The 26,563-nt window shown below is 43.9% G+C and overlaps 1 protein-coding gene across 2 annotated transcripts in view; it reads right to left on the bottom strand.

Moving 5' to 3' along the window:
- Nucleotides 1–26,563, bottom strand: part of GHR (growth hormone receptor) — a 208,761-nt gene that overhangs the window by 36,303 nt on the left and 145,895 nt on the right. Inside the window, exon 5 of one of the 2 annotated variants that reach the window (XM_014547517.1) lies at nt 20,930–20,995. The exons of the other annotated variant lie outside the window; for it this stretch is intronic. Coding sequence (XP_014403003.1) covers nt 20,930–20,995 — 66 coding nt within the window. The remainder of the gene's footprint in view (nt 1–20,929; nt 20,996–26,563) is intronic. 2 annotated transcript variants of the gene reach the window in all.

The raw sequence follows: 26,563 nt of genomic DNA, 5'->3' as shown, positions 1-26,563 counted from the left end.
AGGCTCAATCCTGAGCCCTAGAGTCTATGACAACATTACGATCATGTGCAGGGTCACAGTGGCAAGGAAAGCAGGTCTCTGATTAGGCACTTCCAAAACTTATAACACACTAACGTGAAGAATGATTTTAAGTACGGACACTCAACCATGTAATGAGTTCAGAATTCTATGCATAATCAACCTACTTATTACACTAGATGGCAGCAAATAGGTGTCTAGGTATATGGTCAGTTAACTAGGAAATTGAAAACAAAACAAAATCACACCCAGATGGGCTCTAAGTTGGCCTGAATAAAGGTAAAGTTTCCACAAGTGTTAAGCTCTTTCATGTTCTCACAGATTCTTGAAGAAGTTGTGGTCATTCTTATTTTTTTTTTAATGGAAAAAAGGGAATAAAATCATCGTCCACATTTGCCTCGCCCTCTTCCAAGTCAGGGAGGAGGTTCCTCATTATACACTTTCCTTACTCCTAGAATAAGCTTTTGGCAAAACTGATAGGAAGTAGACTTTCAAAATGGGGAATTATCCTAGAGACTATTTGGAATATAGATCAACACCTACTATAACTACTATTCATTTTTGAACCTCTAACTTGGTGTATATTGAGCCCTTTTCAGATATGAGACAGATTCACAATTAAAACCAAATATTGAAATAAATGTAACATGGACCCAACCTTCAAACTATGTTTTATCAACTGTGGACTTTTCATAAACTTTGGACATTAAATGGGGACTTCCCCCTTCAAAATAAGGAAACTTCTTCCAACACATGCAGGAAGTACTTTGTTCTATCAAATAGTGCAATTAAATATTTTGTAATATTGCTTGGTTAAACTTTATCAAGACTTTAAAATTTGTATGTTCATGTATGTTTTATAATGAACAAAATATATTAGATCATTATATATATACATGGTCAGACAAAAGTAGGCTTACAGTTGTTCATATGGAAAATAAGCAATACTAATAAAAGACAAAGATGCTAATTGACCGTACCTTCGCTATGCCCAGCAGCCAATCAGAAGAGTATGCAAATTAACTCAACAAAGAGGGCCGTTAAATTTGCATACTGCAGGTGGGGTGGGCAGCGGGGCAGCGCCATCCGCCGCCTGCCCTGCCGCGGGATAGGGCCTGCCGTGGGCAACCGGGGAGGTGGGGCAGGCACCGTGGGATAGGGCCTGCCATCTGCCACCCAGGGAGCGGGCCTAAGCCAGCAGATGGTTATCTCCCAAGGGGTCCCAGACTGTGAGAGGGCACAGGTCGGGCTGAGGGACACCCCCGCCCACCAGTGCACAAATTTTTGTGCACTGGGCCTCTATACAATAATAAATAATAATACACAAATAAACTCTGTGTTGCACTTACTCACAATTGCAAACCTTCTTTTGCCCCACTCTGTATACAATTTATAAATATGTAAATATGCATAGTGTGTGTTTGAAGATGGTTTTATTAATGGACATAAAATTCAAACTTCCATGACCTACAACTGGGCAGATCCCTTTACAAGATAAAAGTGTAAAATGAGGCAAGAGGGCCTGCCAATGCCACCACTCAGCATCAATTCCAAAACTCAGACTCTGTTTCATTCTACTCTGCTTTCACCCCTCCACAGGATTAACTTATCAGCTCTACATTTAGGGCCACTGAGGCAGGGCTCAGACCGGGGCTCCTTATCCTGTTAAAACCCACTCTCCAAGTGCCTTCATCCTTAAAGGATGGCTCTGTTGGAAGCACAAACAACGGGGAAAGGAATAATAGAGAGGAGGCATCTGCCCATCAGATACCACTCGAAAGCATGAGAATTGCCAAAACTATGTTCACTATTTTGAACTGTTAAAGGAGAATGAGGAATGGCTTAAAAATGAAACGTTGACGCAGGTATGAAGAACACAGTCTGGCATTTGGGAGCAGGCCAAGGGGAGTTTCCCTCCCGGGTAAAGGGTTTCCATGGCCCTGCCGGTTTTCTTCTATGTTGGCTCCCCTCTCTTTGCAGAGCTTGGCCGAGGCCATGATCAGTGGTCTGCATGAACTCTGCTACAGAAGGCACATCCCTTTCTACAGGTCAGTGTTCTCAGCCTGTAGTCCTAGGGGTCTGCTCTGCCCACACCAGGACACCTGGGAGCTGGACAGACACCCAGGTTCCTGGGCTCCACCCCAGACCTACCACAGCAGGTTCTCTGGGAGGGGCTTAGGAATCGCTATTTTTGATTCTCCTAGTTGATTTGTATACTATTGGCCCTCCGCTTTCAGGAACAACATGCTGTTTTTTGTAACCAGAAAAGGAGAAAAGAACAGGTTAGAGGCTTTCCTGCTGGCCCTGGCCTCAAAGGGCTCACATGTGAAAGGCAGTATTATGTTCATGTGGTGAACTTCAGTCAGATGCAAGACAACTTCTGGTTCATAAAGGAAATTAAACGCACAAAGTGCATACATTTAAGGAGGGATGGTAAATCTTCATCTGGAAAAGAATACGTGTCTTGGGTCTTTTGGGACATGGCCTTGCTCACGTGGGGGGCAGGGCAATGGGTCAGATTCCGTGAACACTGCATGCAACCATGTTCCAGAAACTCATACATTTAATGCTCCAGGCAACCACAGAAGACACTATTATCCCCACTTTGTAGATGGGGAATAAAAGACTCTAAGAGGCTAAATGTCTTACCCAAGTTCATTCAGCCGGTAAGAGGTAGAGGTAAGATTTGACCCAGATCTCTGAAATTCACGAGCACGGCATTTCCAACTGCCCCCTGGTTCTAAAATTCAGGTACCATTGGTGAAAAGATGACAGAAAAAGTAAAAGTATAGAGGAAATAGGAAAAAAGAGGGGCAGTCTAGCGTATCTGTCCAAAATGAAATATGCAGGCGTTCCTTTTGAACACTTAATAGAACCACAATATTTATAACCGAGGGGAGTAAAGGAACCTTTCTATGCTGGTGATTTAGAGCTCTGGAAGCTGTAGGTCAACACACAGGAAATATTCATGTGGTTTGCTAGAACACAGAGTTCCCATCTTAAGAGAAGTTTTATAGGATCGTCAGCAGTGACAAGTGGTCAGGTCAGCTGTTGAGTTTCACATCGTCCATGGATGTGAATTAATATCCCCCTGGAGCAATGGCTCAGCACTGATTCAAGAAGCAACAGCTCTCAATTAGGAGCCCTAGCTGCCACTTCCTGTACCAACTGAGACTTCCTGGGTGGTCTCTCAGCATGCCGTAATTGTCAATGGACTCGAACAGGTCTTCACACAGAGCAGCACGATTGTTGTCCACTGAGTCAACAGAGCTGCATCACATTTGTTACCATGCCCACGACGAAATTTCACAAGCTTGCTTCTCCCCCTTGGTTTTGCACTGATTTTTTTTTTTTTATTAATCAACAGGCACTGGCTGACCAAACCTGGGTCTAGAACAAGACGGGGTGGTAGAAGGAGCTGAAACTTTGCAGCCAGAGTGCCCTGAGTTTGAATCCTTGCTCATTGGATTTTAGGAACATAACATCTTTTCTTGTAGTCTGAGTTTCCTCCAATTCCATGAAATAAGAGTGGTAAGAGTAATCTTGCCCTGGCCAGTTTTGCTCAGTGGTTAGAATGTTGGCCCATGGACTGAAGGGTCCCAGGTTCGATTGTGGTCAAGGGCATGTACCTCAGTAGTAGGCTCAATCCCCAGCCTGGTTGGGGTGCATACGGAAGGCAACCAATCAATGTCTCTTTCACATTGACACTTCTCTCTCTCTCTGTCTCTCCCCCTCCCTTCTACCCTCTCTAAAAATCAATGGAATAAATTTCCTCAGGCGAGGATTAACAACAACAGAAAAAGAGTAATCTTAATTCTTGTGAGATAAACTCTAAAAAGTGCTGGTTTAATATGTGTTTGTCAATTCTCACCCAGGAAACTTGTGAACGATGGCTACCATAATTCACAAACTAAAGTTAATGTATTTATCATGATAATAATGTCTAACATTTCTTGGGTACTTTCATCTGTCAGGCTCTGTCCTCAAAGCTTTTAGTGTTTTATCTCATTCAATCTTTTTAACAAGTAGCATGACATGGGCATGGGTATCCCATGATAACGATGGGAAAACTCTGGCCCAGAGATGGGAAGCACCATGTGTAGAAAGTCTTTTTTCAAAGCCCATACCCTCACCCTCTTTATGACATGCTTCCCATTATTCTACAGCAGTGATGGCGAACCTATGACACGCGGGTCAGAGGTGACACGCGAACTCATTTTTTTGGTTGACTTTTCTTTGTTAAATGGCATTTAAATATATAAAGTAAATATCAAAAATATAAGTCTTTGTTTTACTATGGTTGCAAATATCAAAAAATTTCTATATGTGACACTTTTCAGCCGGGTGTGTGCTTCTGCTCGTCACTACTCTCCTGTGCCTCAGTCTCCTCATCTGTTAAATAAGGATAACAGGACTGACCACACGGACTTGTGATAATAAAGGGCTTAGATTAGGTCATGGTGAACATGACGTAAACACTGTTATGATGATAAAGCATTTTCAGGTGGTAAGTCTAATGATGAATGCCTTCAACACTGGAAATGAAAAACAATCTTTTTTTTTCTTGTTTCTTTCAATAATTACAAAACTTCCTTACAATTCTGCACCAAATAATACTTTGTTAGTGTTTTGTGGACTAACATACCTTATTATGAATTAACATCAGCCATTTTGGCTTCTCTGTGATGTAAATAGTCCTCAAACCCATTTAGGTCAGTGAAATCATAGGGTGAGAAAAAGAAGAAATAAAGACGTGGTCTTTAAAAGTAGGCATTTAACAAACCAGAGACCCCATTTGACATCCTACCCATATCCACCACAGGTAGACTGTAATTTTGAAAATTCACTCTGTAGAAGTACCATCACTTTTAAAGATCATGTCAAAGACCTACTTTTAAAGACCAGGTTTTATTTCTCAAGGTCAAAAACTCAAGTTCAGGATTTGAAGTTTGAAAGTTGCCATGACTACCTCGAATACAAAATCTAGCACTTTCATCTGTTTGAGGTAAAATGCAGGGCGTGTGCAGTATTTTACTTAATTATTGCAGCTGGGATTTACCAGGTTCTAATTTTGAATTTTCCTCTGACCCTACAAATTTTGGTTTATGATTTGTAATCTGAAAGCTGCATATCAGCACAGCTACTATACAAAAAAGTCTCTGAAATAAAGTATCAACACAAATAAACACAATTGATTGATGGCCCCAAATAGTTTAATATATAGCCCATGTATAGAATTTGAAACAATGCCTTTTTTTGGTACTTTTTTGACTATTTTTTTAAACCAGGAGTTTAATTCAAGAGGGAGGCAAATATACCATCAGGTTTAAAAACACGCTTCAAAAATACTTGTACTGGGACATAACGCTGAAGTTGAGAACACAGCAGAAGTCTCACCAAATGAAATCAGCTAATACAACTTTTCTGCTTTAATAAAAAACTACCACCCATCTTCTTGATTGATATTATCAGTCTAGAAAATATTTTTGAGTAAACACATTTATTGGAGAGATGTGCTGGGGGGACTAAGTGGAAATGGAGGGGTAAAGGAAGGAGAGACCGAACAATTCAACGTGTCACTCTAAGTGGTATGTCTCTCTCATTTCTCATTGCTCTGGGATACACTATGGTCCAGCTGAGATGGAAGTCCATCCCTTGGTCCATGTGTGTCTACTATCTTGGGCCCCTGGCTTGCTAGTCTCAATCCTCTACTGATAAAAGGCTACCACGCACCAAAGCTTCTGTTTCATTCTCAGGCTACCCACTCAAAATCTGGTCCAGCCTTGAGAATGTGGAGGTTCCCTAACACCTTTGGGATTTTCAACATGCTGGGAAGGCGATGGAAAGATTAGAGATGCGGTTGAGTAGAGACTGAAGGTTACCTGGGACCAAACTATAATAACATAGAAAGACTTTTCCTCTCAGATGTGAACTAGGCACACCTCAAGGGAACACGTGAGCAGTGTGGCTACTTTGGCATTCCATTCAATCATAGAAACCCAAGCCTTGTCAACATGTGTGAGAGTCTCCCAGAGTCATTCTAGGGGTTTTTAATACCTAAGCAGGACCCTTTTACTAGGCTTGGAGACATCAGGCAAGCCCTGTTCCCATGATCTCTTTCCCCTACTTGACAACTCCTCTTTCTCCAAGCAAAGTCCCAAGAGAGCAGGTAGGTGGCAAGTCCAGCTTATTCTATGGAAGATTTATAACCATTTAAAATCACTTTGGAGTTCATAGCTGTGTGGCTACTTGCACTCATGAATTTGCAATGCGTGGAAAGGTGCTCAAGATGAAGGCTCTGTAACCCACTTATTTGGGGAATCAGTTCTGAGTCAAGGGACAACCACAGTTACAGCAATGACATTTCATAGAGCCAGACTTCCATGTGCGGTATATTATTATTATTTTTTAAAAATATATTTTATTGATTTTTTTTTTTTTACAGAGAGGAAGGGAGAGGAATAGAGAGTTAGAAACATCGATGAGAGAGGAAAACCAATCAGCTGCCTCCTGCACACCCCCTACTGGGGATGTGTCCGCAACCAAGGTACATGCTCTTGACGGGAATCGAACCTGGGACCCTTCAGTCCACAGGCCGACGCTCTATCCACTGAGCCAAACCGATTAGGGCAGTGTGGTATATTATTACTGCTGTCACCAATCTCACAGATTTTATTTCAATTATTAGTACCTGATGTGCTCACAAAGTAACAAAACATAAGTTTAATCATTATGCCAGCACTCATATATTTAAATAACATCATCTTTAAAAGTGAGGACTCTGAGTTTTAAATAAATCCCAATAAAGTCGTTACTGCTCAAAAATTTGTTTTAAACTCTTCCTTGGGGATTATCTTCAGAGTTAATTAATTCATGAGCCTCATAAGAACCTTAACCTTATTACTTTTTAGTCCCAACTGGTCTAATTTAATAACACAGTGAAAATGTTTGGAACAAATGACTTCATTATCTGGAACTGGCTGGTACTGGCATTTTCCTGTCCTTGCTTGCAAATGCCCCAGGCAATGGCAGGTAACTGGGGTAGTGAATAGGGAGCATTTTAGTGTCACAATTTCTTAGTGTCACCGTTGCTCTCCGTAATACTAGAGAATCTGGAGGTTCCTTAATAGTTTATGTGGCCTATGACTTTGAATAACAGTCACAGTGTAAGGAATATGGGGACAAAAAAACCCTCAAAAAATTGTAAACACTTCAGGTCTAGGAGCCATAGCTTCTTTCTTTCTAATCCCTGGGCCCCTAAACCATCCACTCCCTGGGCCTCTTTCATTCTATACCTCTAACAGGTGCTCAGTAAGTACTCCCCATTCACTAGTAGGTTGAAGGTGAAAACCTGCCTTTCTAGTTATTTCCTCCAACTGAAATCTACATTTCTCTGCTTTCCACCCTGGCTGGCTGGCTTACCACCAAAGTGAACAGGATTTTCAGAACATGCTCCGTTTTCTCAACCTGTCACATCGCTTTAGAGCAGTCAAACTGAACCCTTGCCTTGGGGTACGTCATTTTAAAAATGTCTGCAGCAATCACCCCACTCCAAGCCCAGGATCATGCTTTTTGGATTTGATTTTTTAACCAGTTTTGAGGAATCATTTCTTTAGTTATTCTGGCTGTTCTATTTGTACACGAGGAGGTTGCTTATTGAGAGTGAGACATAGGCCCAGAGAGTGGACCATAGTCCTCTGAGCACCAGCCTTTCTGGCTTTGCCTCTTACACGGGGTGTATAGCTTCTGAATTAACTGCAAACACCCAGGCCCTTTAATAATTTCCTCTTTAGCTGAATATTTATCTTCAGCCCCCGATATATTAAGGTATTTTGTTTATTTTAAATCAATAATTGTTATGATTTTACAAATATTCCCATTCCATTCATACAATTCCAAATAGTACCCCTTTAAAAATATTCTGAAAAATATCAGATTTGGGGTTTGGTATATCTATATACTTTTTCTTGTGTTAATGAAATATTAACAACTTCCTATACCACGTATTTTCAGAGTACCCCTTTAAAAATATTCTGAAAAATATCAGATTTGGAGTTTGGTATATCTATATACTTTTTTCTTGTGTTAATGAAATATTAACTACTTCCTATACCATGTATTTTCAGAACTAGAGAGAAAAGGGGAGGAAATTCATAGCACGCTCGGTGGGAATTTTCATGCAAGCTTGCAAAGCAGGTGGTATTTGTCCTGGTGGACAGATCAGCAGCCTCTGAAGGCTCAGGGTTAAGCGACCCCTTGGACGCCCCGCAGCTGTAAGCAGCAGCGAGGAAACAGGTTCTGCTGTAGTGGCTCCTTTGATTTTCATTTCTCAAATTCTCCTGTCATTTGAGGGAAGTTTTAGGAAACTCAGTTGCACGTTCAGAGCCTCTAGACCAGCGGTTCTCAACCTGTGGGTCGCGACCCCTTTGGGGGTCCAACGACCCTTTCACAGGGGTCGCCTAAGACCATCGGAAAACACATATATAATTATATATTGTTTTTGTGATTACTCACTATGCTTTAATTATGTTCAATTTGTAACAATGCAATTGGGGGTCGCCACAACATGAGGAACTGTATTAAAGGGTCGCGGCATTAGGAAGGTTGAGAACCACTGACGGAAGAGATGATCATTACTGATTCCAGGAACGGAAATATTGGTCAAGTTTAAGAGACGAAATCTTAAGGGTGGGAGGTATTGCAGGTTGTCTAGGTTGCTGACAAAGCCACAAAATAAGGGAAGTGAAAACAGCTCAAATCTGCAGGCAGTTTCCATACAAGCTGTTGGTCAGGTGCAGGAAGTATTTATATTTATTCCTATTTCTATTTCTCCCCCTATTTCTTAGTAATAATAAAAAGAAAATTACCACTACTAGTACTATTATTATTATTATTATACATGTAGAAGGGTCATGGACCAAGGGAATGGGTGAGACAAGGCAAAGTGAAATCTCCGTGTCCTGATGTTTATGAACAAAGGGGGGTGAGGCGTCCCCATTTTGAGGTGGAGGGTAAACAGAGGAATAGTTTAAGGAAAGTCAGAAATAGAGATGAGGTCAGAAAGACAAACCGTCTTCCCTTTCATCCTCCATAGCACATGCGCACACTGCACAGACTCCTTGCGCTGTTGGCCAGGCCCCCCTGCACCAGAGAAATAACGCCAGAGCCTGGTCACATGGCGGGGATGCTCCCCACCTGCTCCATGGCTGGGAGCAACCCCTAACCTGCTCTCCTCGGAGAATAAACCTCAGAACTCCGCTTGGTTTACAGAGCCCCAGACCCCTGGCAGGACCATGCACATCGTTGTCACACCTCATCCCTGGGCGGGTACGAGTGGAAATACAGATATTCCCACCTTTGAAAAGAAGAAAACTGCTTCAAGAAGTCCACGACTCTCATGTGGTGGGGCTACGCTAGGCCAAGCTTCCTGACATTGCTCTTTCTACTTTATATTTCTTGTGGCTAGAAATCTCTGGCCTTTAATTTTTTAAATTGAGATGAACTTCACACATTTAATTTCACGGTCCAATGACTTACAAATGCACAGGGTCACCCATACCCCAGTCAGGACAGAGAACACTGCCCGTTTAAATCCATGGTAGCCTCAAATCAAGGACCATTGGACAAGTCAGGGAAAAAGAGGAAAGAAAGCCATACTCAGGGAAATAAAACTTGAGGCACGTGATACACCTGTCAGGTGCTTCTGCCAGGAGGGGCGGGGAACCAGCTAGAGTGCTGATGTGCTAAGCTAGCTCCTCATGACTGTGCCACACCTGTTCACGTTAGTGAGCTTCTCTGCCCCACATGATGTGTTTATACAGACTCCTAGGAACACATGACAATTCAGAAAGGCATCCGTTTCCCTTCAATTTTACTTCGGCCCTGAAATTTATTATACTATTTAAAAAATATTTTTATTGATTTCAGAGAGGAAAGGAGAAGAAGAAAGAGATAGAAACATTAATGATGAGAGAGAATCATTGATCGGCTACCTCCTGCATGCCCCCTACTGGGGATCAAGCCGGCAACCCAGGCATGTGCCCTGACCGGGAATTGAACTGGGACCTCCTGATTCATAGGTCAACACTCAACCACTGAGCTACACCAGCCAGGCAGGGTTTTATTATACTATTAATGTCATACTACAAAGTTCCTGGTTGCAGTTGGCTAATTAGTCTCATTCATATTGAAAAAGGACCTTAATCCCATCTTAAACTTTGCACAGCACAGCTCAATGTTCTCAACAGTAATGTTATAATTACACCATTTTCTCAGCAGCATCACCCACACCCTATCATTACAGTCAAAGCTAAGGCTGTGTTTATGGTGCACTAAAGAGGATGGAATTGTTTCATTTTAAGTGATTCAGTTACCTCCTCTGTTAATAACAAAAATGCTTGGTAATGGAAAAGTCGTGGTCTTAATATGCTTATCTGCACAATTTCAGATACCAATAAACGAAAGAAAACCCCCAAGCCCCAATATGAGAACATACGGGAGACATGGTTCCCAGCCTGCTTACCACCCCGATCTGATAATCTAGAATGGGCAAGGCAATGGAAACTAGTGTGCCGACGGCCACTGTGGGGTCTCAGCTATGTCCTCATTGGACTTGCCTTGCTGCAGGGCATCCCCGAGCACCTCAAGTCAGTTTGCAGGAATATTTTCTATCTAGGCTCTGAGCCTATAGGATAAGGACTCGTCCAAGCACAGAGAACTTCTGTCCTGCAGGACCATTCATTCCTTTAGGATATATTTCATTCATATCCACCATGGGCCAGTCCTCAGTGCCAAGTACACTGCAAGGGACAGAGCAGAAATCTCTGTTTCCATGGAACTGAACTCTAATGTATTCTAGAACTGTGTTTTGCTTATTTACCTGGGCAAAGAAAAAGAATGCCTTTACTTTTACTATGAGGATTGTAGACTCATCTGTATTAGCTTGCATGCCAAAATCTCACCTAGTCAGCTGAAAGTCATGATTTTTGTTAACACGTGGGCATGAACCCAGTCTGGCAAAGAGAGGAATGGCGGGGGGGGGGGGGGGGGGGGGGGGGGGGCGGTGAGTGGAACATGCTGGGTTACATTTGCTGGGTTCATTGGTAATCAGCTATGAGAGATACCTGCCCACTCGCTGATACAGACAGGGGTAGACAGGTAATTCATTTCCAGTGGACCTCTCGCTTGCTTGCCCAAAGCCTCTGGTTTAAAATGTTTCATAAAACCTTGACATCTTTGATTCCTCCTGCTCCATGAAACATTAGTGGCAGGAGGAATAGAAGATACATTGAGGGGAACCATAAAGGATGACTTGGTGGGAAGACATATCTAGGCACATGCTTCATGGTTTTATTTTGGGAATTTTTCTCAAGTGTGTGATTTTCTTTCTTCTTCTTTTAAGAGTAGGCCAAGTTATGAACCAATTTTCATAGTTTTCAGGCCAATGAACAGATGCATGTGGTACAAATGATTCCTCTCTTTGTTTCTGGGACATCTGAGCCCTGAGCCCAGGGCTCCTAGAAATCAGTCAGCAACACCAAGAGAACTGAATCGTCTTTGAAATAAAGTTCTGTTATTTTTGGTTACCGTTTGGACTTCTTCTTACTTTGTGAGCTTGAATAATTAGGCTACCTGTACTGCTCTTAGCCTCGTAAGTCCCTGACCTGGGACATAGGTGAGTGGAAGGAAAGCAGGCCTGTGGCACAGACATGGACGGGGTGGCCATATGCCAAATGTTCTCTGTAGGCTTATAAATGGCAAGCCTTCAAGAGCAAAGAACTAGAAAGTAGAAATAAGAAAAAGGCTCCATTTATAAAATTGCACCTGACTGGTTCCCTCCCCTCTCTCTCTGGTCCGTGATTTAATCAAAAGCCTACTGGTTATATTACCTTGTTTCCTGTTTTAGGAGTGGTGAGAGGCTAATCCAACGGGACAAAATGCAAATTCTCTATGGTCACAGTGTCTTGAAATCTACTGGGACACAGTAGTATTTACTGTAATGTGACTTCAGTTCTAGGAAATTGCTTGCACCAACATTAGGCCTACTATGTGCAACAGAGCTTACTATGTGCAAGCTATCACACTAGCTGTGGTATCATCACACTAGATAACAGTGGCAATGAAATCTTTAGCTCAGATATGACCTAGGGCCATAGCCTGAAATTCTAGCCATGTCATTTACTTTTTGTTGCTACTAAAGACAAGGATGTCTTTCAACATTAACCCTTTAGGCCCACACACTTCAGCACAACTCATTCCATGGCTATTTAGCCAGAACTCAAGCATTTTCTGGTTTTCCAAAGCAGTTCTCCAACTGATGTGTTCTTATGTCGGTGTGCCCAACTTTTCAGAGATAGATCTTTGGTTACTAGTAAGGATAATGTCACTGCTCCACTGGGAATGTGAACTGTCTTTCCTTGGGGACAGGTTGACCATCTATTCATGAGGAATTACTCTATTTTTATTATTTGAAAATATTCACAAAAATAAAGAGCATGGTTTAATGAACCAGTCTATGTTCCTCACTTAGCTTCAACAATGATCAGCATTTGACTAATCTGTGTACCTCCCCTTTCTATTGTTTTCATCATCTTTTAATCATAACTACCCACTTTTGTATCTCTAAAAGCTAAGGACTCTTCTCATTTAAAAAGAAAACAACCAATATCACACCTAACAAACTAATAATGATCCTACAATAACATCTAATGCCCACTCTGTGCTCAAATTTCCAAAACTATCTAAAAAATGTCTTTTGACAATGTATTTGTTTGAATCAGAAAGTAAACTAGGCCCTTACAATGTCTCTTAGGTCTGTTTAAATCTGGGACATTTCCTCTCCTTTTTATTACATCTTATTTTTTGTGTGTTTTTTGAAGATAATTTCCTTTAGTTTATTGCATTCCTAAAAAGTCATTTAAAATGTTCCTCTATTCTTGTTATTTCCTATAAACTGGCAGTAAGACCTACAGGCTTAAATTTGACTTGGTTCAACACTTCTGGGGGATGCTGTGAAGTCTTGTATCAGAGGCATGTCATACGATGATAACATTGATCTGGGTTCAAAGTGTTATCAACCTGGTGCACCCAGAACAGAGTACACCCCTGTGTATTCTGTCACTCACTGATGATCTTACCTAACTCCATTATGTCCTTAGAGGTTCTAAAATGGTGATTTCTTGAATCCTCCCACTTCATCTGCATTTTTTAAAAATCTAGATCATGTCTAGGTAAAGGGAAAAAATAACAACAAAAATAAAGCAACTTTCCTTCACCAATTATTAGTTACCCTGAAATGCAACTCATACAAAAAATGCAAGGTAATTGCTTGATTTTATCCTTTAATGTATCAATTTTTAGACTCATGAGTAGATGTCCTCGTAACCTCCAAAGGTGACTATTTTTGAAAAAGTATCATTATGAACTCACTGATGCATCATGTTGATACCTTCTTTAAGGGCCTAGAATGATCAGAATAGAAATGGTGAAGTCATTTCTCCATTTTGAGTTATTCTGGGTTGTTTTCAAAGAAAAAGCACACTGTGTAATCTGGGCCACTGTTCCCCTCCCACTTCCTTTTTATATCTGCTCTATCACCCTCATATTTTACCAGGCTCCCTCCAGCACAGTGGCTGAAGTCAAGACTAGAGACTAGGTGGCCTCTAAAATCCATGTTCACGTGCACATCCTTGGAACTTTGTGGATATGTAACGGAGGATCTGTGCACACTCAGGGAAGGACCAGGACAAACGTCCCCAATCTGAGTGTGTGAACACTGTGGTAGACACACATGCCCACACCCCTGAGCACTAACAGCCACGGAGGCAGTAATAGGTACGCTCTTGAAAGGAAGTTCCCTGGTCCACTATTTTCAGGATGTGCTGTGGTTCCTTTTTTTTTCTTGGATATTCATAATGCACCCAAACATATTAGAGACTCTGAGTGGTTCTGCAATAAAGAAGCCTTTAACTTTGCATGTTCCAGCATTGCCCACGCACTGGAGAAATGGTGGGCTACTATGTCAAGGGCAGAGTTCTTTGCAGAAGTGCGCAAAGAATTATACATGGTGGGGCTATGCAAAAAGACATATGTGGTGGGTTCAATTGTATTCCCCAAAGACATACCTCAGTGGTAACCCCTGGTACTTCTGACTGTGACCTTAGTTGGAAAAGGTCTTTGCAGATGTAATTAAGGTAGGGTCTTAAGATGAGATTATCTTGTATTGGGGCTCTACATTCAGTGGTGAAGTCCTTGTAAGGAGCAGGACAGGGGTTGTGCAGGCATCCTCTAGAGCAGCGGTTCTCAACCTGTGGGTCGCCAACCTGTGGGTTGCGACCACTTTGGGGGTCGAATGACCCTTTCACAGGGGTCGCCTAAGACCATCGGAAAACATATATAATTACATATTGTTTTTGTGATTAATCACTATGCTTTAATTATGTTCAACTTGTAACAATGACAATACATCCTGCATATCAGATATTTACATTACGATTCATAACAGTAGCAAAATTATAGTTATGAAGTAGCAACGAAAATAATTTTATGGTTGGGGGTCACCACAACATGAGGAACTGTATTAAAGCATTGTGGCATTAGGAAGGTTGAGAACCACTGATCTAGAGTCTATGAGAATTTCATTTCCTTAAAAAAACTACGACTAGCCAGTTTGGCTCAGTGGATAGAGCATCGGCCGGCAGACTGAAGGGTCTTGGGTTCGATTCCGGTCAAGGGCACATATCTCGGTTGCAGGCTCCTTGCCCTGGTTGGGGCATGTGGGAGGCAGCCAAACAATGTGTCTCTCTCACATCGGTGTTTCTCTCTGTTTCTCCCTCTCCCTTACACTCCCTAAAAATCAATGGGAAAAATATCCTCGGGTGAGGATTTAAAAAAAATTATATATATATGACTCAACTCTGAGATCCAGCGTCCTTCCCATCCTCCCAGTAAGTGGAAGTAAATTAACTGGGAGATAGGCTTTGGCAAGCTGGTGAGGGAGAGCAGAGGGGCTTCCAATGACCCTGGCGGCCATCACTACTCTTTCAGGAGGAGCAATAGTAACAGCAGCAGCTGCCAACATAATAAAATATCTAACAACTATTCCGTTCCAACTCATGTCAGGCATTTTTCCGGGTACCCACCTGCTCCTCACAATGACCCTTAGGGATAGACGCTGCTGTCTCCATGCACAGATAGAGAACGGAAGCTCATGGCACATGGGCAGTGTGCTGGGTGTACATATGTGAAACTCACACCGCCAGCTCCCTGGACTCCACACATAGTCCTCTGCACACAGCCTGTGCCACCGGCTGAACCCAATAACAGTTCCCATAGCCACTACTGTCTCTTGCCTGCTTTTCTCCATGAGAAGGAAAGATGGTAGAAGAGAAAATGCATCTGTTGCTCTCAGAGTCAAGGAAATAGTTACATTACTCATCTGTGTCAGCCTTAGCGTTGGGGGAATGGCAAGTGCAAACGCCAGGAAATCCATGCTCAGGGCTCTCTCTCCACGCCCTTCCTGCATTTGCTCTCACGTAATCCCAGACCTCACTAAGCTATTCATTGAACAAATATGAAGCCCTCATGTTGTGTAAGACCCTGTGGAAGTTATGGGAGGGGGAGCAGAGCATATGAAGATGGGGAAGATCAGGCACTGCCTTCAAAGGAACCTACAATCCGGAAAGGAAGCTACCACCGTACACAAGCCATTTGAGTTCAGTGCAAAAGACGCACAACTTGAACAGCTTTCGGAGTTCAGGAAAAGAGTTCTGTCACAGCAGGGATGCTGCCCAGGAGCTCCAGTTCCTGCTAGGAGCTTTTCAGTGACAGGTGCACACAACCGTCTGTGCTGACAACGCCAGCACAGGTGGCCTCGCCTGCAAATATTTGCTTTCCCATTAATCCAATTTGGAGAGGCAAAAGCAAAGACTTAAAGGCTGCTTCTCCATGTCACATGGAGACCAGAAGACAAGCGCAGCTGTACAGACAGGACTGCCGCCTGAAAACCCCGAGGAGTCATGAAGGCCGTTCGTGGGAATTGTAACATCTACTGTGATGCTGTGAGATTGCAAGCTGAGGAGCCTTTGGCAGTGCAGTTTCCTAACGGGAGAGTCTCTGTCTTTATTCCTCAGTAGGAATGCAGTTTATGAAAACCCTACAAATCTGCAGCGTTCAGCTTGCCCTCATATGGAGCGTGTGTTACACCCACTACTCTTCATAAGACAATATCACGTGACAACTGCAGATCACTGTCCACCCCCCCACCCCACTCATCACCACACGTTTACAGAGGCTCAGCTTTCATTGGATGGACTACATTGAATAATAATAATAATAAATAAACTTGTTAATTTTACTTTACAATATAGGAGCTTACTGTGAGTAAATTGTACAGTGAATCCTGTATTCTCATTACTGTCAGCTACCAAACTGAAGATAATTTTCTGCAGAAGACCAATACAAGCATGATCACTAGCTCCATAAACTGATTCACTACAGAAATAAGCATTTTCCTGTTTATAACAGGGGTTGGCATACTTTTTCTTAAAGGGCAAGATAGTAAACATGTTCAGCTTGCAGATGTATAGTCTGTTTCAGCTACACAACTCGGCCATTATGGCCCCAAAGCAGCGGCAGGCAATCTGACAAACTGGCAGGGCTGTGCTGCAATAAAGCTTTATTTACAAAAACAAACATCTGGTCTGGGGACCACAGTTTGCCAACCCCTGGTTTAAATAGTTGTTGACCTTCAAAAAAAATTAGCTTATTTCATATCATATATTGTGAATTACATGCAAATTAATTTCCTACTAATCCTATCTTTTTAAAAGCCCTTTGGAAGTTGTATACCCTCTTTTCTAAGCGATACATTCTTTATTGAATAATTAATCACTTCTTGAGTTTTTTCTGATTGAAATATATATTATCTCACATGTGTGCCATGAGGCACACTATTACTTGAACTACCACTACCAGGTGCAGGGCACCTATACAATACATTCAGGTTTTGTGTCCTCAGGGCAAAAACGCTCATTATCTGAAAGCTGTTCGCCACCATGAGGAGCTGGTGTGGAGAGAGGCCCTTCTGGACTGACAGGTCAGGGCCCCGTCTTCGGAGAGGCGTCTGTGTGCGGAAGCCAGGGCTCTCTGGAGAGCAGTGGTGACCCACTGGTTTGAGGCTGCAGCGCTCAGCACACCAGAAGGCCTTGGGCCAGAGGAACTCAAAGGTCACAACCAACTCGGGGACGCTTCCACTTCCAGGAGCCACTAACGAGTGTTCGCCACCCACTGGGGTCACCCCGGGTGAAAGAATGTTTGTCTTGGATCTCATCCTTGAAAACTGTGTGTCACGCCTTGGAAGAGAAACCGCACCAGGAATTGGTATATGGAGAACACACAGGCCCACTGGAATTTTTAGAGAGATGCTTAATCATCCTTCTCAGACTAAAATAATAATAATAATAATTAGAGCTAAGATCAAGGCTTTTCGAGGCCTATGCTCGTAGATCTCTAATGATTTTCTTACTGTTTGGATTCCAGAAGAAATAGAAGACCTTGAGGTCTGTTTACAACCAGAAAGGACCTGCAGGTACTCGAGGAGGCTGACCTTGAGCTGTGAGCTCACGGACATGGGCCTAAGCACACAGAAGAACAGGTCTCTTGTTAACTAAGTGGTCACTATCTACTTCCCTCTGATGATGGCTCAGCAGGTTGCTGGGAACTGGAGGAGGAAAAGTTAAGACCCAATATTTATCTTATAAGGAATCTTATCTCCCACAATGACATGTGCAAGCAGGGCCGTGTGTAAGAAAGCACAGACACTGGAAACGCCGCAGGTGTTCTCTGGAAAATGTCACTGCCAAGTCCATATTTTAAGACAACTGAACACTCTTGTCTGAATTACCAACAGTATGCATTATCCGTGCTTCACTTTGCAAGCTTTGCACTGGCGGTATCCTCTTTACACACTTCCTGGTCTGGTCAGTTAGAGACTCAGGAAAGCTGTTCTCTCTATACCTCCGTTCCTCCCTGTATAAAGCGCATAATTCTACCTGCCTCCTGCTACTTCAGAGATGCGTGGAAGGGGGATAAACAGTATCTGTAGGATGTGGAGCATTATCTGGGGATTAGTGCTGCCTGTGACTCAGGAAGAGCTGCCCCAGTGTGGGTGCAAGAGAGAGCCAACAGAAACACTGCCTCCTTAGAAGGGTCATAGCGTCTGTGCTTACTGACTGCATCCTTGTGGAATTGTTTATAAACAGTGGACTGTCAAGAATTCAATGTCAGCTTCAGTGTCAGCACCCAGTGTCAGCGTGGCTCTCTAATGCAGGTCAAAGCTCAAGTTCTCTGCAACAAATACATGCTGCACATTCCCGCTAAGATGCCATCCCTGCACAGACACGCTTCTCTTTTGTGCTTATTTTAGCTGTGTTGTCAGCTAACGAGATCCTTAAGGTTGAAACATCTGATGAAAAAGAATGCTTCAAGCTGAGCGATTCACTGGCTCTTCTGGAGGCAGCGATGGGTCACAGGCAGGCGTGGGGCAGCTGAAGTACCAACGGGATGCCATAGTGATGACAACAGAGATGTCCTGTGACACGTCCCAAGACCAGACCATGACGCCAGTGCCGTGACCTGAAGCTAAGGTTCGTAGAGGGTTTGTGGAAGAGACTGTATTTATAGTAATAGGTGAGCGAAGTTTCTCTGCCTGTTTACCTGGGCCTCTCTCTTTCATAAAGGCCGGCTGAAGGGCATGGAGGTGCTCCATGGTAGCCGAAAAATGGTTAAGATATTGGGGAAACCTGGCTTCTATTCTTTTTTGCATATTTTTTGTGTAGGCTACAAGGATGTATAAGATACAACCCCTATTCTTACAGACAGCACAGTGTATTAAGAAGGAAGAGAGGGCACACAAAAGTCTCCATTAGGTTGAAACAAATGACAGTGATACTAAGATGGAAATAGAGTCAAGACGAGAAATTTCATATTCAATTCTAATACTTGTTGGAATAAAATAAAAGCCATGAGAGGAGAATACAAATAAACACCCCAGGGCCAGACACTATTCTAATTACTTTAAACAGATCAACACTTGTAATTTCATAATGACTGTATGAGTTAGGTACTATTAGCATCTCTATTTTACAGATAACAAAGCAAAACAGAGCAGAACCCAGGTGCAGAGAGGTTGTGAAGCTCAGGGGAGATCCCACAGCGTGCTGGGAGCATCTGGGACTAACCCAGCTGGCCTGCCCGGGGCTGCGCTCCTCCTGAGCTGTGAGAACTCTCCCCGGGAGCAAGAAAGAAGGGGTGACGACTCTCCCTTGTGCAGGGAGGTGAGTGCTGTGTGATACACCACACAGGAAGGATAATTAGCTAGTATTCTTGCTTATCACCAAGAACATTAACAGATGCCAAATGACTGGCAGGAGTTTCTTCACCACATCCGCCACTCCGCAGCCTGTAGTTGCAAAAGGCTCAATGCTTGCCTCCTCGGACCCCATGATGTGACAAAGAAAATGGCTTGGGGAATCACTGCGGCTTTGGGGGAGTCTGCAGGGCAATGCATTATGTTTGTGTGCGGGGAGGGTTCCAATGCGGGATGGAGCACGCACCCTCAGCAAAACGTTTTTCATGAATTCCTTCTCACTTCCTTCCGGAAAGTAAGCTGAGTGAAGCTGAATATACCAGCTGGGAAAACCCAGACCTAACCAAACAGCCACCTCTCTCAACCCCTCACGTTAACGAGGGAGCAGACCGACTTGTCAGACGCTCTAACTTGGGGGGTTGTACAGTTTGTGTTCTGGCACGATTGACAAGCCCATTAGAGAAATGAAGAAGTAGCCTCACAGAGAAGTTGACAGAGACATTCTGACAAAGAATCTTTTAGTTTGCCTGTGCAATTCCAGTCATTCATCCAGTTACTGTATCCCAAATAAAAATAGGGAAAGGACAGTAGCTTGAATTAGCAGGGGTGGGGAACGTCCGGCCCGCGGGCCATATAAGGCCCTTGAAATCATTTGGTCTGGCCCTGCCAAGGCAGTAGGGGTGAGTTAATTGAATGTTTGAGCAAATATAGCAGGCTAATACAGATGCCAAATGACTGGCAGGAGTTTCTTCACCACATCCGCCACTCCGCAGCCTGTAGTTGCAAAAGGCTCAATGCTTGCCTCCTCGGACCCCATGATGTGACAAAGACAATGGCTTGGGGAATCACTGCGGCTTTGGGGGAGTCTGCAGGGCAATGCATTATGTTTGTGTGCGGGGAGGGTTCCAATGCGGGATGGAGCACGCACCCTCAGCAAAACGTTTTTCATGAATTCCTTCTCACTTCCTTCCGGAAAGTAAGCTGAGTGAAGCTGAATATACCAGCTGGGAAAACCCAGACCTAACCAAACAGCCACCTCTCTCAACCCCTCACGTTAACGAGGGAGCAGACCGACTTGTCAGACGCTCTAACTTGGGGGGTTGTACAGTTTGTGTTCTGGCACGATTGACAAGCCCATTAGAGAAATGAAGAAGTAGCCTCACAGAGAAGTTGACAGAGACATTCTGACAAAGAATCTTTTAGTTTGCCTGTGCAATTCCAGTCATTCATCCAGTTACTGTATCCCAAATAAAAATAGGGAAAGGACAGTAGCTTGAATTAGCAGGGGTGGGGAACGTCCGGCCCGCGGGCCATATAAGGCCCTTGAAATCATTTGGTCTGGCCCTGCCAAGGCAGTAGGGGTGAGTTAATTGAATGTTTGAGCAAATATAGCAGGCTAATTTTTAAGTTGATAATTCTGTATGGCCCGTGAATGATGTTATAAATATCCAAATGGCACTTGGCAAAAAAAAGGTTCCCCACCCCTGAATTATAGTAAAGCATAGATAATATTGCTGAAGGCGGAAAAAGGACTACAATTCTTACTTGTCAGTGGGCCAGGATTAACTATTTGTAGACTCTGGGATGCTCTGTTGAGGACAGCTGGTATGGCTGCAACAGAAAGAGAAGAAAACCATTAGTCATCTCTCCAAAATGGTCTCAGGTGACCCTGTCACCATCTCACTTTCAAATGACAAAAGGTGAGGTGGGCCAACCTCACAATCATCTTTTTCTTTTTTTTTTTTAAATTAAAATTATACCTTCTTTCTAAGAAACCCCCATCAGTATCAGAGCAAATGGAAACATTCTGCTCGTAGTCCCCTCTAGACCTGCAGGAACAATGAAAGAAGTCTTCCTATATCATCTGAGTCTTGCTTATGAAAAGGAAGCATATCAATTCTTACATTTTTTAAAAAGTTCCTTCAAAAAACCTTATTCTTAGCCATAAACACGTGAGTGATCCTGGGAGCAGGGAAGGAATGAGGGGAAGCAAAAGTTGGATGAGAAACACTGAACTTTATGATGTGAGATGGGCAGTGAGTCATCTATTATATAAGCAGCTATAATTTTATTGATACTAGTATTAGGTTGCACTTAAAACAGGAAAAATGGAAAATGATCAGGGCGGTTGTCACTGGACTGCCGAACTGGGCTGCTTTGTAAGCATCTCGGCTATAAAGTACGAAACTGCTACCTGGTGAGGAAGGGGTAACGCCCCGATCACGTTATCTGAGGGCGATTCTTAGAGAGGCAATGGGGTCCAGGCCCCCAACGAACACAGAGCTTTAATCACAGCAGGGAAATGATGTCCTTTGGGTCTCAATAGAAACCAACAGTAACAATGCTAAGTAATCTTTCTCTAATACGAAAAAAGGAAGTAGAAGAAAATGAAGATGCATGGGCAGTGAGCGAACCCACTCCCATCCCCCCCTGGTCCATGTTTCAACCTGATTTTTCACACCTCCCCACCGAGCTCAGCGGGCCTGGAGTTCGTAATATAGAACCTCACGGATGACGTTAAGATCTTTGCTCAGCTGGCATGACTCAGTGGTTGAGCGTTGACCTATGAACCAGGAGGTCATGGTTTGATTCCTGGTCAGGGCACATGCCTGGGTTGAAGGCTCAATCCCCAGTATGGGGTGTGCAGGAGGCAGCTGATCAATGACTCTCTCATCATTGATGTTCCTATCTCTCTCTTTTCATCTCTGAAATCAATAAAAATATATTTAAATAAAAGATCCTTTTGTTCAACACCACAGCACTCTAAGCCTTGTAGGTTTCTTCAGTCTGGGCACATCAGTGAGAATATGTTCCCAAGTCAAGTTAAGCTTTGTGGGCTTGGGTGAATTCACATTTTAAATTCTACAGGACTATCAGTCCTGGAAGTGTTTCTTTTTATTCTCTCTCAAAATTTTACGAGTAGCGTCATATGTAGAAGCTCATTTACTCCCAAATGCAATAATGGATTATGACAAAAAGATAATAAACTACCCCCTGCTTTTAACGTGACCAGAAAGGGAAATTATATCTTAGGACAAGTCCACTCGCTACCTTGGTACCCCGAGTTTAGTATGACCATTATCTAGAACCCACCCCCACCCCAAGTCCTTGCTAACATTGGAGAACACTTTTATTACCCCTTGGGCACTAGAACATAAAATATTTTTGGTCAAGGTCTGGCAACGGTAGACAACTTGCAACCATGAGTGGCCTGTATCACTGACAACTATGCGCTCCTTGAGAAAGTTCCGACGGCTCAAAGGAAGAGGAAAATTAAGTCAATCGTGGCATGGCACACAAGCCCATGTGTCATTTTGGTCAGAGTTATCCAGCAAGGGTGTCTCAGTTTTCAGCTGGAAACGGAGAAAACGAGCAGACACCAGTTTCCAGGCTCGGATCAGCGGTCCGGCTGACAGATTTCTCCAGAATGGTGCCTGAAATGGAATGTGGGGGTCAGTTATGAGGCCCCGGGGGAGCGCGCAGAGCCAAGCCTCAGGCCTGGAAATGCTTGGGGAGCCGGCCGCTGGGCCCCTCGCGAGCCAGGAGTCTGCTTTCCTTGCAGACAGACATCTGGTGCGTCCCCCTTCTTGGTGTCGGTATTTGGTAACATTTTCATGAAGCAAAAATTCTCACTCAGCTAACACCCTGCACAATATGTGCCGAATAAAAACATAAAAGGAGCAGATGACTCCTGGGGAAGGAGCACAGACCCAGGCCAGCACTGGGAAGGTACTGGTTACCAAAGTAAAGCATAATAAACACTATTGTGCCATCTTAGCGATGGAGGTGTCGCGCCCAGCTGTCAGTTTTAGTGAGTGTCAACGCTGTCCTTAATATCTAGAAAGGCTGGGCAGTGAGGGAGACACTAACCAGGGGTGACAATAAGCCGAAGATCCTGACTCCAATCCATTACAGAGAGGCTCTGACATGTGGGTGCTGTAAATGAGATGGCTACAGCCCCTGGCCTCCGGGAGCCCAGTTTCTGGGCAGGGAACTTTAAAGGAAGGAGTGGTCCTGGACAAGCTTGAGAGGGGGCTGAGCTTGAGATAAACAGGCAGTGAAGAGGAAGAGAAAGGGAAGTTGGAGCCCAGGGAAGCACTGCACAAACAGAAGACGTAAGATGGCCTGGGTATGCGAGGGGCTTTGATCTGTCGGAGGGAGTGCAGTACAGCTGATCTGGGATGTGTGGAGTGGGGAGAAGTCAGGGTAGTGGCGGAACCATAACAGCGGCAATGACAATGAAAATGACAAGACTCTCTAACATTTACTAAGCACTTACTATTTTGTCTAGCTAGTATTCTGCAGGTGCTAACTGATTAAACCTTACATGCAGACACCGTTACTGTCCCCATTTTACAGATAGACACACCAAGGTCCAGATATGCGCCATCGTCGGGAAGTGGAGTACAAGGTTGGACATAACTGCTTTTCACTAAGGACAAGAGCAGAGGTGTAAACACCAGGCGGTGGGCAGTGAGCTAGCCTCTGTGCCACGTGACAGCAGGGGCCCAGCGTCATCACAGCTGTGCTCAGAGGAGTGCCAGAATCGCAGGCTGGCTGAGCTGACATCAATACGAGGTAGGCCAGTCAGGAGCATAGGACTGAGACCGGAAGACCAGAGTACTGGAAGGTCAGGCGGAGGTGTGGAGGGGGACAGAAGGGTCTCTCCCTTTATAATGTGGTTTTAGATGTTCTTAATACCTGAGAGTTCATTCATTAAAGCAACAGAGCCAGAGTGATTTAACAGTCCAAAGCTCAGATGGTGACTCACAGGTGGTGTGCTGGACCTGGTACCGCTTTCCAAATCTGTGTTCAGTGATGTCACACCATTAACTTGAAATCAGCCATAGTGGGAATATTTACGCCATGATAATTGGCAAATGCTACAAATCAAGGCTCTCTACCACTGAAGCCTGTGGAAATTCCACCTGCCTTTCAAGATCAGTTTGGGTGTCTTCTCCTCCATGAAGTATTTTTTATATTCTCCCAGTTGAAATCCATCTCTCTATCCTTTGTGCTTTCAGAACACTTTTTCTTAATACCTGGACCCGGGCACATAGGATTGCTTGCCTAGTACCTTAGTTATCTGACTTGCCCAGTGAATGATAAACTTGAAGTTGGAAGACAAAGACCATGTCTCATTCTACTTTGGATCCACCATAGTATTAGCCCAGTCCCTGAAATATATGCTAAATGAATGCTAAATGCATATTCATAAAATTACTGAGTATCTCACTAGGAAGTCTTTCAGGAAGAGTTGTGAGGCATCATGATTTTACTTATATAATTATTTTAAATTTATCATTTTGTGGCCTTTGGAGTCTCAACTTGCACAAAAGAAGATTCTAAAGTGCATCATCAGCTCCATGACAAGTGTTCTCCTGGGACATTGATGCTCAAACTTGAGGCAAAGACAGCATCTTTTACCACATTTTCATGGTAGTTGGCCCCTTAGAAGTGTTTGGTGAAGGAAAGAAACAATGAAAATAAGATTGTTTCATTTCCTTAATCCCCTTCCTGTCACCCGGAAGGATGCATTTGCCTGGATCTGATCACAGCAGAGAGCCACCTTGTTGATTTCAAGGTATTCCATTCCTGTCGTCCACGTACTGGGCTGAGACTGGGAAAGAAACAATGAAAATAAGATTGTTTCATTTCCTTACCCCCTTCCTGTCACCCGGAAGGATGCATTTGTCCGGATCTGATCACAGCAGAGAGCCACCTTGTTGATTTCGAGGTATACCACCCTTGTCGCCCACGTACTGGGCTGAGACTGATAGTAGTGACTTGTAAGTCCTGCGAATTGGTTGCTTTGGCCAGTTCATGAGTCTCCTTGCTGAGACCAGGCAGTGTTTCAGAAGCATGGCGTGTCAAATGTGTCCTAAGAAAGCATACGCTTTGCCAGAGGTTTGGAGGTGTGTCTTCCCCTCCCGGGGCAAAGGCATCTTCTATAAACAGGTTGGTCTAGGCTCCTGCCACTCAGCCTCTCGTTTCTTTCCAAGCTCCACTCATCAGTTCTCCTGTAATGTTTCTTGAACAAAATCCTGTTCTCTCGGTCAGTAGGTATCTGAGAGGTAGAGAAAGGGGCCATCAGTCGAAGATGCAATGTGTGAGCAGCTCTGATGTGCCAGACGCTGTCCTAGATGCCAGGAACACAGAGGCGAAGAGAGGCCTTTCTGGGCCCACGTTCTGGGGTGTGTACAGGCACCGTCAACAGATAAGCAAACAGGCAGCGCAGGTAGCAGAGTGGAGCAGTAAGATGTGGGTGCGTGACTACTGTGGCCCTGCAAGCAGAATGGAAAAATACAGGCCCGAAGGTGGGCCTGAGGAATAAGGAGGAGGCTAGTGTCGCAGGAGCGGAGCGGGGAAGGGGACAGGCAAAGGAGCTGAGATTGCAGAGGGCCAGGGCCAGACCTGGCACAGTTCAGCAGGCCAGGGTAAGGCCCGGTGGAGTGTTTACCACGTCAGCTTCCATGAAAGGGACCCTATTGAGTTGCAGCTGCTATTGCTGCCAGACCTGTCTCATTGCAGCGTGTCCTTCCCACTTGAATCCTTCACTGTGATCAATAGTTGGGAACTGGGAGGTGTTGGCACTGGGTCAGGAGGGTGTCTGGTGTATAGTTTTAATTCACTCATTACCTTGATTCCACTGTAGTTGGTCTAGGTCATAGACACAACCCAGAGGGCCATTTGTTGATTAAAGACATATGTATTGAGCACCCATTATGTGCAAGGCACTACACCAGACACTGGGATATGGCGGTGAACAGACTAACACAGGCCCCAAGGCTCACTGCTCTCTATTCCCCTAAACGGACCCTCTGCCCCAGACCAATGTGTCTGCGAGCCATTGGACACATTCCTGATTCTAGGTCTCTCTGCTCACCTATATCATTCTCTTTGATGTTTCCAGAATGGGGAGAAGACCAGAGGTTAATTTCGCCTATAGAGTGGGAATAACAGTTCAGAAAATAAAATAATGTACATACAGTGCTTAACAGCATTGTTGACACATAATATCTACACTAATAAGAGAGAAACATGGTAATTAGCGTACGACCGCTACCCTTCCCATTGGCTAATCAGCATATCCTTATGCAAATTAACTGTCAGCCAAGATGGCGGCCGGCAGCCATGCACTGAAGCAAACAGGGAGGCTTGCTTGCTCCAGTGACAGCG

This window comes from Myotis brandtii, unplaced genomic scaffold (genome assembly GCF_000412655.1).
Source record: "Myotis brandtii unplaced genomic scaffold, ASM41265v1 scaffold478, whole genome shotgun sequence".
NCBI lineage: Eukaryota > Metazoa > Chordata > Mammalia > Chiroptera > Vespertilionidae > Myotis > Myotis brandtii.
The sequence above is the reverse complement of the archived record's forward strand: the minus strand, read 5'-3'. Positions and strand labels throughout refer to the sequence as shown.